At 47.0% G+C, this 14,760-nt stretch overlaps 1 protein-coding gene across 4 annotated transcripts; it reads right to left on the minus strand.

The window, feature by feature from the left end:
• Nucleotides 1-861: 861 nt before the first annotated feature.
• On the minus strand, nt 862-8,580 carry KCNJ8 (potassium inwardly rectifying channel subfamily J member 8). 4 transcript variants are annotated; one of them, XM_040596258.1, is made up of 3 exons: nt 8,558-8,580; nt 7,408-7,846; nt 862-3,721 (listed from the first exon to the last, which is right to left on the minus strand). In XM_040596258.1, exons 2-3 carry the CDS (start codon nt 7,770-7,772, stop codon nt 2,821-2,823), a joined length of 1,266 nt encoding a protein of 421 aa, XP_040452192.1. In that variant the 5' UTR covers nt 7,773-7,846; nt 8,558-8,580; the 3' UTR covers nt 862-2,820. The 4 variants fall into 4 exon arrangements, with proteins under 4 accessions (XP_040452192.1, XP_040452191.1, XP_040452190.1 ...); XM_040596257.1 differs by lacking the exon at nt 8,558-8,580 and adding an exon at nt 8,197-8,386; XM_040596256.1 differs by lacking the exon at nt 8,558-8,580 and adding an exon at nt 8,102-8,386 and having other exon boundaries at nt 7,408-7,841.
• Between the last annotated feature and the right edge of the window lie 6,180 nt (nt 8,581-14,760).

Raw genomic sequence — 14,760 nt, forward strand, 5'->3', positions numbered from 1 at the left:
TGTGAAGAGACAGCAGTCAGATGGTGCTTACACATTATTGCTTCTAATATTTTAACCTATTACCAATGTGAGAGATGGACGGTTAAATGCCAGCATGAACTGTCAGCAATATTTGGTAGAAAACTCAGCTGTCATTCTTAAGGTGGCAGGCACTTTAAACACAGAAAACTTCAAATTTAAAAAAAGCCCCTTTCATCTGATAAAGTTGCCAGGGAGAATAAATAATTAAACATACTGAACTATGGTGCTGACACCTTAGCCCCTCTCAGCAGGCATGATGCTGCAAAGCTGGGTCTGAAACCCGTCCTTCGATGAGGAGCGCTGTTCCCAGCCCCAAAAGCTCTCTGCCACTCACCAAGGCTAGCCGGGTGGCTTTACCCGGGCTGCTTCTGCCACCAGCCTCTTCCAGGACTGCGAAACCTGCTCAAGAAAGGGGCTTTGCACTAAGGGGTTTTCTGCAAGGAGCAGGAGCACAGCACATATGAACATGACATTCATGACACCAAGGGTCTGCCTTGTGTATCCATTCAGCATCCTTCCATATAACCAAGATGTCTTAGTGTTATCTCAAAATACCAATATCCCTCTAAATGGTCTTACAGGAAAGAGAGTACCTGGGCTGTAAAGCAGAGAGAGGGATGAAGGCAAAATATAAACTGGAAGGAAGAATGTACTTAAGGAGAAAATGAGAAAATGGTTGTGGGTAAAAAGAATCTCAGCTGAAATACTGAGAGAGTATTGACAGAATACAAAATTATTACTCAAGAGGACTGGCATACAAGAAGGACTAAGAGTATAGAGGAACGAATGGAGAATACAAAAGGAAAAAGGGAAAGAAACAGGGAAAAATCAGAGACGAAATCATTATTGTCAATTTTTATTTTGTAGAAAATACTTTTGTACAGCATCTGACTTACCCATATATCAAACAGACAGCCTCAGAGAAATTCACAGCCCTGGAAACAGAGGCCAGAGACAAACTGTATATGCTTCTCTCTGACTCTTCTTGGAAGCTACAGATGTTCATTGTTTGGACACACAATAGACAGATTAATATCTCCAGATGTTCACCATCCATCCTTCCAGAACAGTAATGGTCAGGCCAGGGAATGAGTGCTTTTAGTAGAAACTGTTTCTGTTACTGCTTCAGATGAAGTATTTTGTCAGTGTTTATGTTCTGGAGAGCACCTGCTCCAAAGGTAGAGAGCCTACGCTACAGAGCAATGCCCCTCCATGCCACCACCCAGCACTGCACAAAGCCTGCAAACCATCCATGTAAGTGCTGATGGCCTGACTTCCAAGGAGAACGAGGATCCAGCATTGCTTTTGACTATTTTACCTGATAGGAATAAACGAATTTTTAAAATCGCAGAAGTATTTAAGTGGTTGAGTGGCTCAGAGAGTCAGTACAAGGACAGTACTTCTCTTGAGCCACAGACATACTAAGACAACTTCTGCAAGAAATTTGAACAGAAGTTTCTCCATTATTAGACTTCTTATTCACAGAGGGAAAAAGCATGCATCAATTTAGCATTACCAAATGTGACCACCAAATTAGTTGTCATTAATTTATTCTTGTAGAAAAGCTTGTGATGACATTTTTGGGAAGGCTGTAGGTAACAAACGCCCATTTTAACTTGAAGAGAAAAGCTTCTTACCACCAATTCTCAATGCCATACTATATAAAAACAAAGGTGAGGCACTGCTGAAAAATAGTAATTCAGCAGCAGGACCCAAGTCCCCCTGAAAATTATTCAGATAGTTTTGAAAATACTATCTTTAGTATTATTGGCATGGTTCCCTCTCATTCTCATTCATGAATTCCCACTGGCAAAAAGTAACCTTCTGCTGAAGCCAATGGCCTTAGTCCTATGAAAAGTACCATAAGTGAGGGAAGCGCACTTGTTGCCTTCAGTGTATGAACCTGTAAGACAAAAAAACCACGGGATTTGGTCTTCCACCGATAGGAAGAGGATAGCAAAGAGGTGTGTGCTTTTTCTACCTTGAATAATTTCAGTGGAATGGATGCCCAGGTGGCAGCCAGGAGGGCTTGAGCTTCTCGGCTTGGGCTACAGCTGCATGGCAGATGCGTGCTGTCCTGCCGCAGAGTATCTCGCCCTGAGAAGAGCAGTGCTCTGCAAGAGGCCGTGCTGTTCCACTGGCTTTTCTGCTGCTGGTGCTCAGAGCAGCACTAGTTTTCCTACAGGATGGTCAGGCCACTTCATCTGACCTGAATCTGCTCTCAAAATGCCTTTGCCTTAAACCAATGGAAAGAAAAGGTCTGGAAAAGTGAAGGTAAAATACTGGCTCTTCTGCAGTGAAATTGTTGAGGAATTTAGCTACTCCCTTCAAGAGAACAAGGAATTCATCCCAAAAAGATTGATATCCAAATATCCCGTGCAAAATCTGTGGGATCTGTTGTATGCATCAGTTTTGAAAATGCACTCACTTCTGCCTGCAGGTGGTTAACCCCTGAATTTTGTGACAGCCAGCAGAAGATAAGAAAGAGAGCCTTGATAGGAACAATACAATTAAAAAAAATCAGCATGCCATTAAAACAAGTATAAATACACATTATATTACATGAGTGAACGGTGTTTTCTTTAGTGTACGTGACATTTCTTATTAATTCATACACTAAGTGCTAAAGTGTTTCCTAATGCCATTAGGTGGTGCTTTCAGTAAGCAGTAGAATAAATAGTTCTTGCACGGTTCTTTCCTGTGTCATCTTCTCATGTTCTTAAGTAAGAGAAAACTTAAACAAAACACCATGGGTGCCTCCTCCTTCTGAAGCCCACCAACCTTGCACAAAGCCGTGTATCATGTTTCTGAGGCACTCTGGCTCCCCTCAGGCGTGATGAACTGCACTTTGGGCACGATGAGGGAGGGATTGGTTCTTCGCATGGAGTTGCTCCTCCGAATGGAGTTGTTTCTCCTCATGGAGTTGCGTTTCCTCAGGGAGTTTTGGTGGGACAGCTCACTCTTCTGCAGGGTCTGGATGAGAATAGATGGCTTCTCATCTAGCTCTCGAGCGCTGCAACGCGGCGCTGCCACTTTGACAGTGTTGCCAAATTTGGAGTAGTCGACTGCGTACACGCCTTCCTCTTCCGTGACAATGGGCACAAAGCGGTGACCCCACAGGATCTCCTCTGCTATGTAGGAGGTTCTTGCCTGTGTCGTGATGCCAGTGGTTTCTACGACTCCTTCAAGTATCACGATGAGCTCCAGGTCCTGGAGCGCCAGGTCAGTAGCGGAGATATCGTAAAGAGGACTCCGCTTGTCTATGACATGACAAATGATTAAGGGAGCCACAAGGAAAATATTGTTGCTTTCAATGGGGTTATCTACAGGGATATCTACTTGGTGAATGGGTATGACTTCTCCTTCGGGGGTTGTAGTCTTCCTCACAACCTGGATTCTGACCGAGGCACTAATGATCATGCTCTTCCTCAGGTCTCCCACTCGAAACATGAAGCAAAGTTTGCCATTTCGAACTGCAATGACCGCCTGCCGGCTGAAAATCAAGGTCTCAGCCCGCCGGTGAGCTTGTGCAGTTTTCATGAATATGCAGCCCAGCATGACAGCATTGATGATCAGACCCACAATGTTCTGCAGGATCAAGACGGTAATGGCCAAGGGACACTCTTCTGTCATCATCCTGCCCCCAAAACCAATGGTCACCTGAACTTCAATGGAGAAGAGGAAAGCGGAGGTGAAAGACCTGGAGAAGAAGATTGCACAAAGTTAACTCTAAGGACATCGAACACAATGTGAAGCTATTAACATATACTTTCTAGAAACAAACTTAAGGACTTATCTGTACAGTCCTGGTACACTTAAGCCTTGTGTTAACACCAGCAAAAGCATTGCATGTTTGGTGACCCTGGTTTTGTACAGTCGTTGCAATATCTGGTGGTGACAGGGAAGACCTCAGAGCCTGAGCTCCTAAAAGACCATCTGTAACACTAGGTGACCCTGAGAAGCTCACTAGATCCTCTGTTCAGGAACACATGCTGCCCACTCTGTTAGTCAATAGTGCTGTAACACCTGGGCTTTCCACCTTCTTCATCCCATGAAGCTCTTGGTGGAGAGTGGTGGTTTTGGCTATAGTGAGCAACCAGCTGGCACACTTGAGATTCTTCCACCAGCCTGTGCAGGGAAAGGAAACAGGGAAAATTGCAGCATTTTACTCATACTGCCTGAGTCATGACCTCCTTTAGTGGAAAGGGAACACTCCCAGATTCGTGACACTTCCCAAACCCCCATGTCCCCTGTGCACATCCTAGCTGGAGGACAACGCTGTGACCCAGGGTTTGAGTTTAGCTTACTGATGCGTGAGCTAACTGGAAAATTTCAACGCAGAAGTGGGTTGTAGAAGTGTGGGTTAAGTTAAACATCCCTGAAATGCTATAGTGCTGGACATCAGAGGATGCTGTGCACAAACTCTCCAAAATACGCTATTTATAGCAGTCCACAGTGCCATACCCCTTGCATATACCAGGGTCTTTAATTTCCTTTGATACGTTCTTCACCAAAGTCTCTTACGTCTAAAGCCAGTACCTTGGGGTTTGTCTGGTAGATTTGCAGCACATTGGGTGTCATATGAACTAATATCACAGTCACTCTTTTAACACAGTGCAATCCACCAACATCTGAAGCATCGCGATACTCAACGTGGCTTTACTTATGGAAAATATTTTCTGCCCATAAAGATGGTTCTAAACCATTCATTTGGTTTAGTTTGCTTTTCAATTAATCTCCTTTTAAATATTTTTTTCTTTTTTTCCCCTAACTGTATTTTCAGTGAAACTGGGGTCATGAGGAGACATTAAAATAGCATAGGCAATATCAACAATAATTTTTTACTAGAATGAGAAAATTAATCTTTCAGAAAATCAGCCAGTCTCTTCAGAGATCTCTTTGAAAGAACTTTGTTTTTCTTTTGCCTTTTCTATTTTTTTAATCTTTGGCAGATTCCCTTGTATTAAGTGCTTTATTTTTGCATTTCACTCTGAAGAAATCAGGGACAAAGAAGTTAATTAATAGAATCCATGGAAAGATTTCTTATGTTTGTGAATATTTAGTTACATGCAGAATGAAGCTTAATTCAACTTAAAGCTCTATGGAATAAATATTCTGATTTCCCTTAACAGTACTCCTTAAAAAAAAAACAAAAACAAGAATTCACCTTCTTACAGTGGAAGTAACTGAAACAGCAAGTTTGTACAGCATTTTGATCATGTGAAGAGGGAGCCAGGAACTCCAAATCACACTATTCCCAGGTCCTTCCCCTTAGAGCTGCGTAAGAGTTTCCCTCTCTGGATAATGTTTGCTTTCTGCAGCAAAGAGCTGTGAGACTTAGGAATTTCTGTAGTACTTTGAAAAATTAAAGTGCTGTGCAAGCTCTAGGCACTGGTTAAAATTTCTAAAACCTGGTTTCCTGTAATACTGTAATAGCACCTACCCAAGAAAGCTCTCCTGAAATATCTGTGAGCCTAAATTCCAGGAAAGAAGGTTAAAAATTCTTTATCATTATTTGGGGAATTGCAATATTAAATATATTTTACATCCAACAACTCACCGTTCTTAAAAATGTCAGCAATCATATTACTATTTCATGACTTTGTCCAACGTGGTAGCAAGATTTAATGGGATGAAGTATTTCACTATTAAGGGAAAAGATTTTCCATGGCTTGGACATGGACACTTGAGCAGCTGTTGGCTGAAGCATCTCAGGTACTTGCACGAGGGAGCGATGTGTGTTCTTTGTCATGAGCTAAACCAGAAAGTTGCTTTGATTCATTTGCTCTGTGCTCTTCCACACTCCTTCAGGCTGTCCTTGCAGCAGAGGTGAGGAGCCATCCTGGAAGAGCTGCCGGCGTGGGGCTGCCACAGCTGGGGCTATGGGGAGGGAGCGAAGGGCAGAGCCGTGGCTGTGGTTCCACCTCATCCCAGTGGCACGAAGCCCTCAGTGACCAGCTCAGGCTCTGTGGGGTAGCCCAGAAACCCCATGGGGAGCCCCCTGGGGTGGGCCAAGCCAAGGGGGCCACCAGTCAAACAAAGGGATGCTGCCCTGGCTGCCCCTGAAATGTTGGCAGGGTGTAGCTCCACTAATTCGGGTTGGACAAACCCCACAAATCCCAGAAATGCTGGAGGTGACACCCCAGTGGGTGCAAGCTGGGTCATGATGTCTCATTTCAGAGGCGATCGCTTGTGGCCAGTTATTGGAAACAAAATAACAGCAACCTTCTGCCCCAGCCCCCCCCAGCCTAATGAAGGTTAGCTTGGAAAAATCCCCATTTACTTTAGCCCAGACAATCCTCATTTAGCAAAAACGTGTCAAAACAAAGGGAGAATGAAACCTCTGCTCCCTCATGAGCCAGACACAATGTTCCATCAAACCTGGTGAGATGTCTCAAAGCTATGTGCAGGAGAAAGGAGGAAAGGGAAATGGATACTCTGATGTCTCAGCGGACCCTGCAGCTCCACTCTGCGCCCCCCTCGCCCCCTGCCCCAGTCCCTCACAGCGCTGCAGTAGGTAAAGGCAGTTGATCTGGGGTGGTCTGGTGGTACCAAATCAGGATTTTTCTGCTTAAAAACCTAGTGCTATAAAAAGGTATTTTACTGATGAGATGGCAAAGCAATCTTACTGCTTACCCCACTCTCAGTTAACAAACTGTTCTGTTCCATGTATGTATGTGTCAGTTTATCAGTGCCTTAAAAATTGTCGTGGCTTTGGGGATGGAGATTGAAATATTTTAACAGGTGACTTTAATCTAGTAGCCCCTTAAGCTTTCACTGTCTGACACATCATGCACACTGTGAAAACTGTTCTTCTGTCAATCTGCTGGCGTATGGCTTCATCAAGGTGTTTTGAAGCACCCCACATTTAGCTGTCTCACGAGAGTCATCTTGAAAGACATCTAGTTTTGCCCTAAGCAGCACTCTTCTTGGTAGCCCTGCCTGACGCCCATGGCCGATGCCCTGCCTCCTAGGCACCGCTCCTGGGGCGGCCACCTTTCGCTGGTGTGGCGAGTGGCTCGCACCACGCTGAGGATGCTCCCACTGCCGTAGACAGTTACAATACATATAACACATACCCACGCTTGTAGCAGGCTCTTATCTCGACAGGCAAGGTATGTTACCCACAGAGTGTGGAGACACATGAAAAGCAGCAGGTCTCCCTCTTTCAGATCCTGTAAGGAATCAAAGAAATCTACAGTACAGTATTTTCCAAGCCCAGAAGGCCTGCTGAATTTATGTAATCTAGAGGAAAACACTGCACTTTTCAACTGTCTCAACCAAACACAAAGGTTCACGTAAATCAAAAGCTGCATTTTAGGCATCGGCAGCAAAACAGGCAGCTCTGTTCCCCACCCTTCCATCATCCCACCGACCGTACTTTACCTGACACATGTCACACATGGTGTCCACTTTGTGCTGTTGGTAGTGCTTTCTGTGCTTGGGTCCATGTCACCGTGGGCAAAAGCCACCAGCCACCACATCATGGCAAAGAGCAGCCAGCTGCACAGGAAGGACATAGTAAAGATGACCAGCGTGTGACGCCACTTCAGGTCCACCAAGGTGGTGAAAATGTCTTGCAGGAATCGCCCCTGCTCACGGATGTTCTTGTGTGCCAGGTTGCATGCCCCATTCTTGGCGATGAAGCGGGCTTTGCGTGGCCGGTCTCGGATGCGCGGCTTGCGCAGGTTCTCGGCAGCGATTCGTGCCAACACATACTCTTCAGGGATGATACTCTTTCGAGCCAACATCTTCCTGCCACCATAGTCCACTCAGCAAGAGGCGAAATGTGGGGTGCTCCTGTCTCCACAGGACTCACTCTATCCTGCAAAAAGAGAGAACCTGGTCAGATTTGTCACCTACGCGCTAGAGATAGGCACCCCCGACCAATAACCATGGCATTCAATGTCGCTGTATGACTACTTATTCTGCAGTGCCCTCCCTCTTTCAGACCATCATTTTTATACGAGCAACTGGTATCAGCTTGTGACAGAAACAGCAGGTGCTATTTCAACGCTCCTTGCAGGAAGGGAGGCTGCAGAACCCTCTTGCAAACTTGGTGTAAAGTAACGTGACGTACAACAGGTCAGTTCCTCAGGCTGTTTCTCCAGGAGGCAGCAGTGCCCAGGCGGGTACCGCAACGCGGAGCGCTAAGTTATTCGCATCCTTCAGGACCTGCAGCATCAGACTCCTCTGGCTGGGACCCGGGCTAGTCCGTGGAGAGGCCGGGGGGGGCTCATTGCTCAGGGCTGCGGCCCCGCGGTGCGGGCGGGCGCCCCGCAGCGAGCCCCGTGCAGTGCCGCGCAGCATCGCACGGAGGAGCCGGGCGGGGGCCGGGGCTCCGCGGCGCAGGCGGCCGCGCTCCCCCGTGGCGGCTCCCCTCCCTTCCTTCGCTCCCCTCCCTCCCCTCCCTCCCTCCCCTCCCCTCCCTCCCCTCCCTCCCGCCTTCCCTCCTGCCTCCTTCCCGGGGTTAGGCGGGGAAACCCTCCCTTTATTCCCAAACTTTGTCCCCAAACGGGTGACAGAACAAACCTACGGAAAGCCCGCTTCCCGCAGCTCCCCGCCGGCTGGCCCGTCCCACCGGGGGAGGGCCGGGGCCGCCTGAGCCCCCGCCGCTCCCAGGGACCCCCCGCCCCGGCCCGGGGCTCGGCCGGCCCGCGCCCCGCCGCCCCCCGCCCCCAGCCCGCCGCCGCTTACCGCAGCGCGGGGCGGGCCGGGGCTCGGCGGGGGCCGCTGCGGGGCTGGGCGGCGGGGGCGGCGGGCAGGGCAGCCCGACGGGGCCGGGGCGGTGCGGGCACAGGCACAGGCACCGGCACACGCACGCTGCCTGGCGGGGCGCGGCAGGGCGGCCGGCGGGGCTGCAGGCTGGGGCCAGCGAGCCGAGGGGGCGGCGAGGTGCTGAGGCGGCTGCGGCTGCGGGCGGCTGGTTCTGCCCGCGGTGTCCCGGGTGCGGGCAGCGGGCTCTGCCCGCGGTGTCCCTGGTGCGGGCGGCGGGCTCTGCCTGCGGTGCCCCGGCTGCGGGCGGCGGGCTCTGCCTGCGGTGCCCCGGGTGCGGGCGGGCGCTGCCTTGCTTTCTCAAGCAAGCCGAGCCCTGGGCCTTTTTGTCTTAATTCCCGTCTCGGCGAGACGGCGTGCAGGCAGAAAGCGAAGCATGTACCTTAGTGTTTGCAGGACCACTGCCAGAATCTCATGGCCTCTGCTGCTTTTCACAAGCTTAATTACCTGGTTCTGAAAGAGAAGAAAAAACCCTTCCTCTGTATGGCCCACGGCGCTTGTGGGGCACGGGGTCAGGTCTGTTGCAGTGCTCGGCTGGTGTAACGGGCATTGGCGGATGGGTGCCTGCCTATGGAATGGGTACAGGGGAGACCATGCACACACAGCAGCAAAAAACACACAGTGAAATCGCAGAAGCGCCTTCTTTTTCCCACAGGTCGAGGTTTACAGTTTTGGCTCTTCTGCTTAATGGAAACTTGCATTCTTGGAAATTGCAGCTTTTTTTTCCGAAGTCTTAGGGTTTGTAGTAGGAAGAATAAACAGTGCATCAACTGCATGAAAATATCTAAATTTAGATTTTAATGAAGCAAAGTGCAGAGATTTCGTTGTGTCACATCAGCTCTCCCATGTCCAAGGCAATGTATGTGTACTTTAGGGAGGTTTCTAAGCTTTTCTGTGTATCACTCAAGTGAATGACCGATATGGTATGAAATTTATACAGAACAAAATACCTTGCTTCTCTCTGTAAACTAGAGAAAAAAAGAAACCCCTGACAGGCCTGCTGTAATCAGGAAGGTTTTAAGTGTATTCAGGCTTGGAAAAATTGAGAAGGTGCATTTGACAGGCAGTGTAATCCTTAGGTTGAAGATATCCGCCCTGTTGAACACATGCACGTGCTCAACTTTAAATAGATGAGTGATTCCTGGAAACTTTTCTAGCACTATCCTTTTCTAATACCAGATATCCAGTAGTCAGGAAAGAGACAGACTCAGAGCCCCAGTCATATTAGGCAATTAGCTAAATATTTGTGTCTGTGATTAACTTTAGGCAGATGACCAGCTCCAGCCTGAAAAATCAGGACCTAAGCTAATTACCTTTAGATTCTAACTAGGCTCTGAGCACACACGCATAAAGTCACTTGGGTGTGTATCTGCAGCATCAGCGTTGTTGGTGCCAGCTGTGGCGCTTCATGGGATGGGCTTGGAGAACTTGGGACATTACCCTGCTGCAAACGGGGTAGCAGAGACTGATCTTGGGGGGCTGGCTCACTTGTTTGATGGCAGACTCCAGAAGGGCATCTCACTTGGGTGTAACTATTGGAAATAACCGATTTAACACACATGCACAAAAACTCTGTTCTCTTTTCCTTTTTTCCTTTTCCTTATCCTTTTCCTCATCCTTTTCGGCCTCCTTTCTCCCTTTTAGTTCCTATGAAGTATTTGTTCCGTGCTGGGGCTAGAAACAAGGTTGATGTTCCCCAGTATGTCTGCTAGCTGCATCTCAAAAAAGAAAGAACCGTCTGGGGACTGCATGGAACCCCCCCTGGTTTTTCATAAAATCCTTGAATGGTATTATTTTCCTTCTGACACAGATCTACTCATGTCACATGCCCAGTTGCATGTTGTCCTCTGAAGCTATTGAAATCCACAGCTTTATAAATGGGGACACAGCAACAGCAAGAAATGCCACTGTCATTTACTTGCCACCTTAGAGCACAACCCACCCCTGCGGCTGCCTTCACTCAGCCCCAGCTCACCCTGCCAAGGCCCCTCAGCTGCCTGTGCTCCTCGCTCCATCTCTGCTGGCAGTGACTGGGGCGGCGTGACACGAAGTTAGTGTGTGGATTAGCAGCTCGTTTGGCAAAATGGATCACAATCATCTTTGAGGGCAGGTGGGAGCCAGGAGGGGCCTTCATCCAGCTGGTCAGGTGGAATAGAAACTGCTGCCAGTGCTGGTACTGTCAGAGACCCCTGTGACCTCTCAGCCTCACTTGTTGTTCCCCACTAACCTGCTGGAGGTTTCCTCTGCCTTAACTGGGTACCAGGCAGAGGCTGGATGTTTTGTAGCTGAGATAGGAAGGGGTCCCGTCAAACACACACAAATAGTCTTGGCACAACCTGTGTGAGTAAACAAAAGTTATTGACCGTTTTACCCATAGTCGTACATTCGAAGCAAAGTGCTCATGAAATCCATTCTTTCCATCTCCGCCTGTTTGATACCGAAAGAGCTTCCCCCTCACAGGAGGGGATGCTTTCCTCCTCTCTTACACTTGAGATTATGTTCAAGGAAGCCTGCTGGGCATTGACCACCAGGGTGTGAAGATCAGAAGCACCAGAACTACTCCCTTCTCCTGATTAAATATTATGAGACATGATTTTGAGCACAGCATCCGCTGCCCTAAGTTACAGTGTATGAATATGCTCTGGAGAGTGACAGCTACTAAAAATGTTCCCCTTTGCCCTTTTAAATACTTGTTTGGTTGCCACATGCACATTTAAGTCTGAGATTTAAGTAATAGCTGGGAAAATCTCCCAAAACGTCTCCTAACCCATTTTTTAAGGAACATAGTGTCTGAGCGCTGTGAACACAGCCTTTTCAGGCAAAAAATGAACTGATGGCAGGTTTGGGTCCAGTTTTATTACATCCCATCAAGCGTTTCCCTTCTTGCTGTTTTGTTTCCCCTCTGCCCTCGAAAGTTACTGATATCACTTTACAGTGGCAAATATCACTTTACAATTATGCCTATCTAAAAAAAGATTAAATAATGTGCTTAGACATGAATCTGAAATTTCCACATTATAGCTGTGTCCAGCTCTTTCAGAAAATCCTGCTTCGTAATAAGTTTTGTTTGAAAATCTAATCTTAGCTTAAAGATACGATGACTTTGCAGGCATCCAGAGATGTCATGCACTCAGCACAAGGCTTCCACAAAGGCACAAAGCTGATAAGCCATATTCGGATAGCATGGATGAACTCTTCCCCAGCTGAACTGGCAGTAGATCCATCAAACATGAAAGAGAAGAAACTGCAAACTAAGGGCATCTGTTACCCTGAACCAGCTTTTTTTTTCCTGTTTCATGCAAAAGCAGCAGGACAAAAATAGCCTTCATCATTAAAATACATGTAACTAGTGCCCCTCATCCAGTATTAGTAAATTGTATAGTGAAGTTTGTTCGTTATATGCCCGTTCCTGGAGCAAGAGTTTCTTCTAAGGCTCTGGGAAGAGACCACTTTGGGATTGTTTCTTTGCCTTCCCATGCCATAATTTATGGGAAGGCTGTAAATCAGTTAGGTAGGTTGAATATGGTTGCATTAGGTCTCTAGCTGTGTTGCTAATTAACTGGAGAGTCCATTCTCTTGGGCATTTTTCCCCTCTGTCTCACTGGCTATTTCCCTAATGATTTTTTTTTGCTGTGGAAAAACTGGCTGCTGATTCATCTCTCTATGGTGATTCTCACTTCTGAGCTTACGGGCCAGACCAGCTTCTGAACAGGCTGAGCAGAGGCATGAACTCTGTGTCCTGTAGCTGGTGGTGATGCGGATGCTCTTCTTCCTACTCCTTGCCAAACTCTTATGATCAGTCATCAGGTGGAGGCATCTGAGTTCACTGATGGATGAAAGCGTTGTAGGAGGACTTCCAACAAGCTCCTAACCTGCTGCACAGCACCAAGGTGGCTCCCTGCAGCTGGGGTGGAAGAGCTGATGGGAAGCTTCAGTGCTGTGCTTCGTTATCACCAGGCATTGGGGAAAAAGGTAAATGAGGGTTTGGACTCCTTAGCATCTTCTTCTTGCATTCTTCCTCTTTTTCCCCATAGGTCTACCCATAGCAAGAAGACTACATTCAAAACAGCAGAACTGTCTCCATGTCCCAAATGTTCCCAAACTCAAGAGTCTCAGAGCAAGGTCTGCTAACCTGCTCCTCAGTGAGCAGTCCCGGCTCTGCACTTTCCTTGGTGTCAGTGCCATCTTCCCTCTGCTCAGTCTCTTCGCAGATTTCCGTACAACATTTGGATTTTAAGTCTTGTGGAGTAGGGATTTCCTCCCTAAATGATATCTTGAAATGTCTAATACCTGATTTTTTCAAAAATGCCTTCCACTGCAATGCTGTTTCTCCAATTCTTCCATGGTGGGACTTTGCCTTGTGTCAGGTGGCACCCTCCCACCCACTAACCAGGCACAGCTTGGAGGTAGGATGCCCCAAGCATGGTCTAGAGACTGTTCTAAAAGCACAGGATGGCCAAGGCAACCTTATTTTGGGATAGGTGTGGTCTAGACACATGGATGTTCTCATAGGTGGGCTGTGACATTTTTCCCATTTTATTTAGTGTAGTGGGTGTCCCATTTTATTTAGTGCAGTGTAATGCATTTTATTTAGCAGTGGGTGTAGTGTTGGCTGTAGAAACAGGTAAAGCTGCCTCTGGTGGCAAAGCGCTGGAGGCAGCAAACACCCCGCAATTAAGAGAGGGTATGTAGTCCTATTGCTGGAACAAACGATAGCTGGCATTTCTCTTCTCCTTTTCTTCTGGTGGAATCTGGAGCAGCAAAGCCAGGTATTGAGGGTATCAAGGGCTCTTCATTCCATCTCCTTGCCCAAACTGTCCTTATTCCTCTTGTATAGCAGGACCCAGAAGGCCTCCGGCTGGCTTCAGCCTTGGAGTAGTACAACAGAGTTTTGTCTTGTCTTCTGAGAAAGCTGGAGCTGGCTCAGAGGTCCATAGTGCTAGCTGAAGGAGCTTTTTCTTCTGATCTGTGAAATGGAATTCTGTTATATCTCTGTCTTTGTGCTTCTGGGTTCCCTTGCCTACAATTGATTGATATCTCTGCTGGCTGCAGAGTGAGGGTTAAATTAAGATTATGCCATTGATGGAAGATAGATGTTGCCTCTCACGCAGAATAACTGGCAAATCCGAGCCCTCTGATCCCAGATGATGTGGTGACACCTGGAGTAGATGGCCCAAACCTAAACGATTCGACCATGAAATTCTGTAGTACTCGGAGCCTCTTAGAACCTCATGTTCCTGCCTCTAATGGATAAGTCTAATGGTCATAGCTGACTGCTGAGAGAGTAAGGGCCTTATCCAGCCAGTACAATAAAACTGCATATAACCATTAAATACGAACCGCTAACTTTCTGCTTTTCAAGGAATACGCTGCTTTGGGGCATCTGTAACTGTGATATGGAAGGGTGGTGGTTCTGGACCATGTCATTTACACTAAGCTGCATTAGTTCCTTAGTTACACGGTTAAATATTTTACTGGACATTTAAGTGATATTTATGGATGTGAGCTGGTACAGCCAGAAAACCCTGAAGTAAATTAAATGGAGAGTTAAGAAATGTCATGGGACTAGCTATGAGACACTCTTGGAGGTAGTGCTAGCTGTCACTGCTCATTACTTCATTATACCTTTTATCCAAAGGATGTATAACCACATATATAGACAGACGAACATACATACATGGGAATGGATGCACTGGGCAGTGAAATATGCAACATGGTAACATGTGAGCTGAGTGCTGCATTGTTATGTAGTAATTCATGGGATGAAAATATCTATTTTCAATGAAGACAAAAGAAGGCATCTTGCATGTGATGAATGTAAATTACACCAAATAAAAACTACTAAATATATATATATATATATATATATATATATATATAAACTGACTGCTTGTTTATAGTTTTTCATTTACAGTCTTTTCAGAATGTGGCTTATTATATTAGAGAAATAAACAGCTCCTGCTG

The sequence above is a fragment of the Falco naumanni genome, chromosome 5 (genome assembly GCF_017639655.2).
Source record: "Falco naumanni isolate bFalNau1 chromosome 5, bFalNau1.pat, whole genome shotgun sequence".
Lineage (NCBI taxonomy): Eukaryota > Metazoa > Chordata > Aves > Falconiformes > Falconidae > Falco > Falco naumanni.

Excerpts from the sequence above, each read along its gene's own strand:
- KCNJ8 (XM_040596258.1), bottom strand. The coding sequence starts at position 7,772 with ATGTTGGCTCGAAAGAGTATCATCCCTGAAGAGTATGTGTTGGCACGA. Across the intron at positions 3,722-7,407 it reads CCATGTGTGACATGTGTCAG|GTCTTTCACCTCCGCTTTCC; the intron begins GTAAAGTACGGT and ends CTTCTTCTCCAG.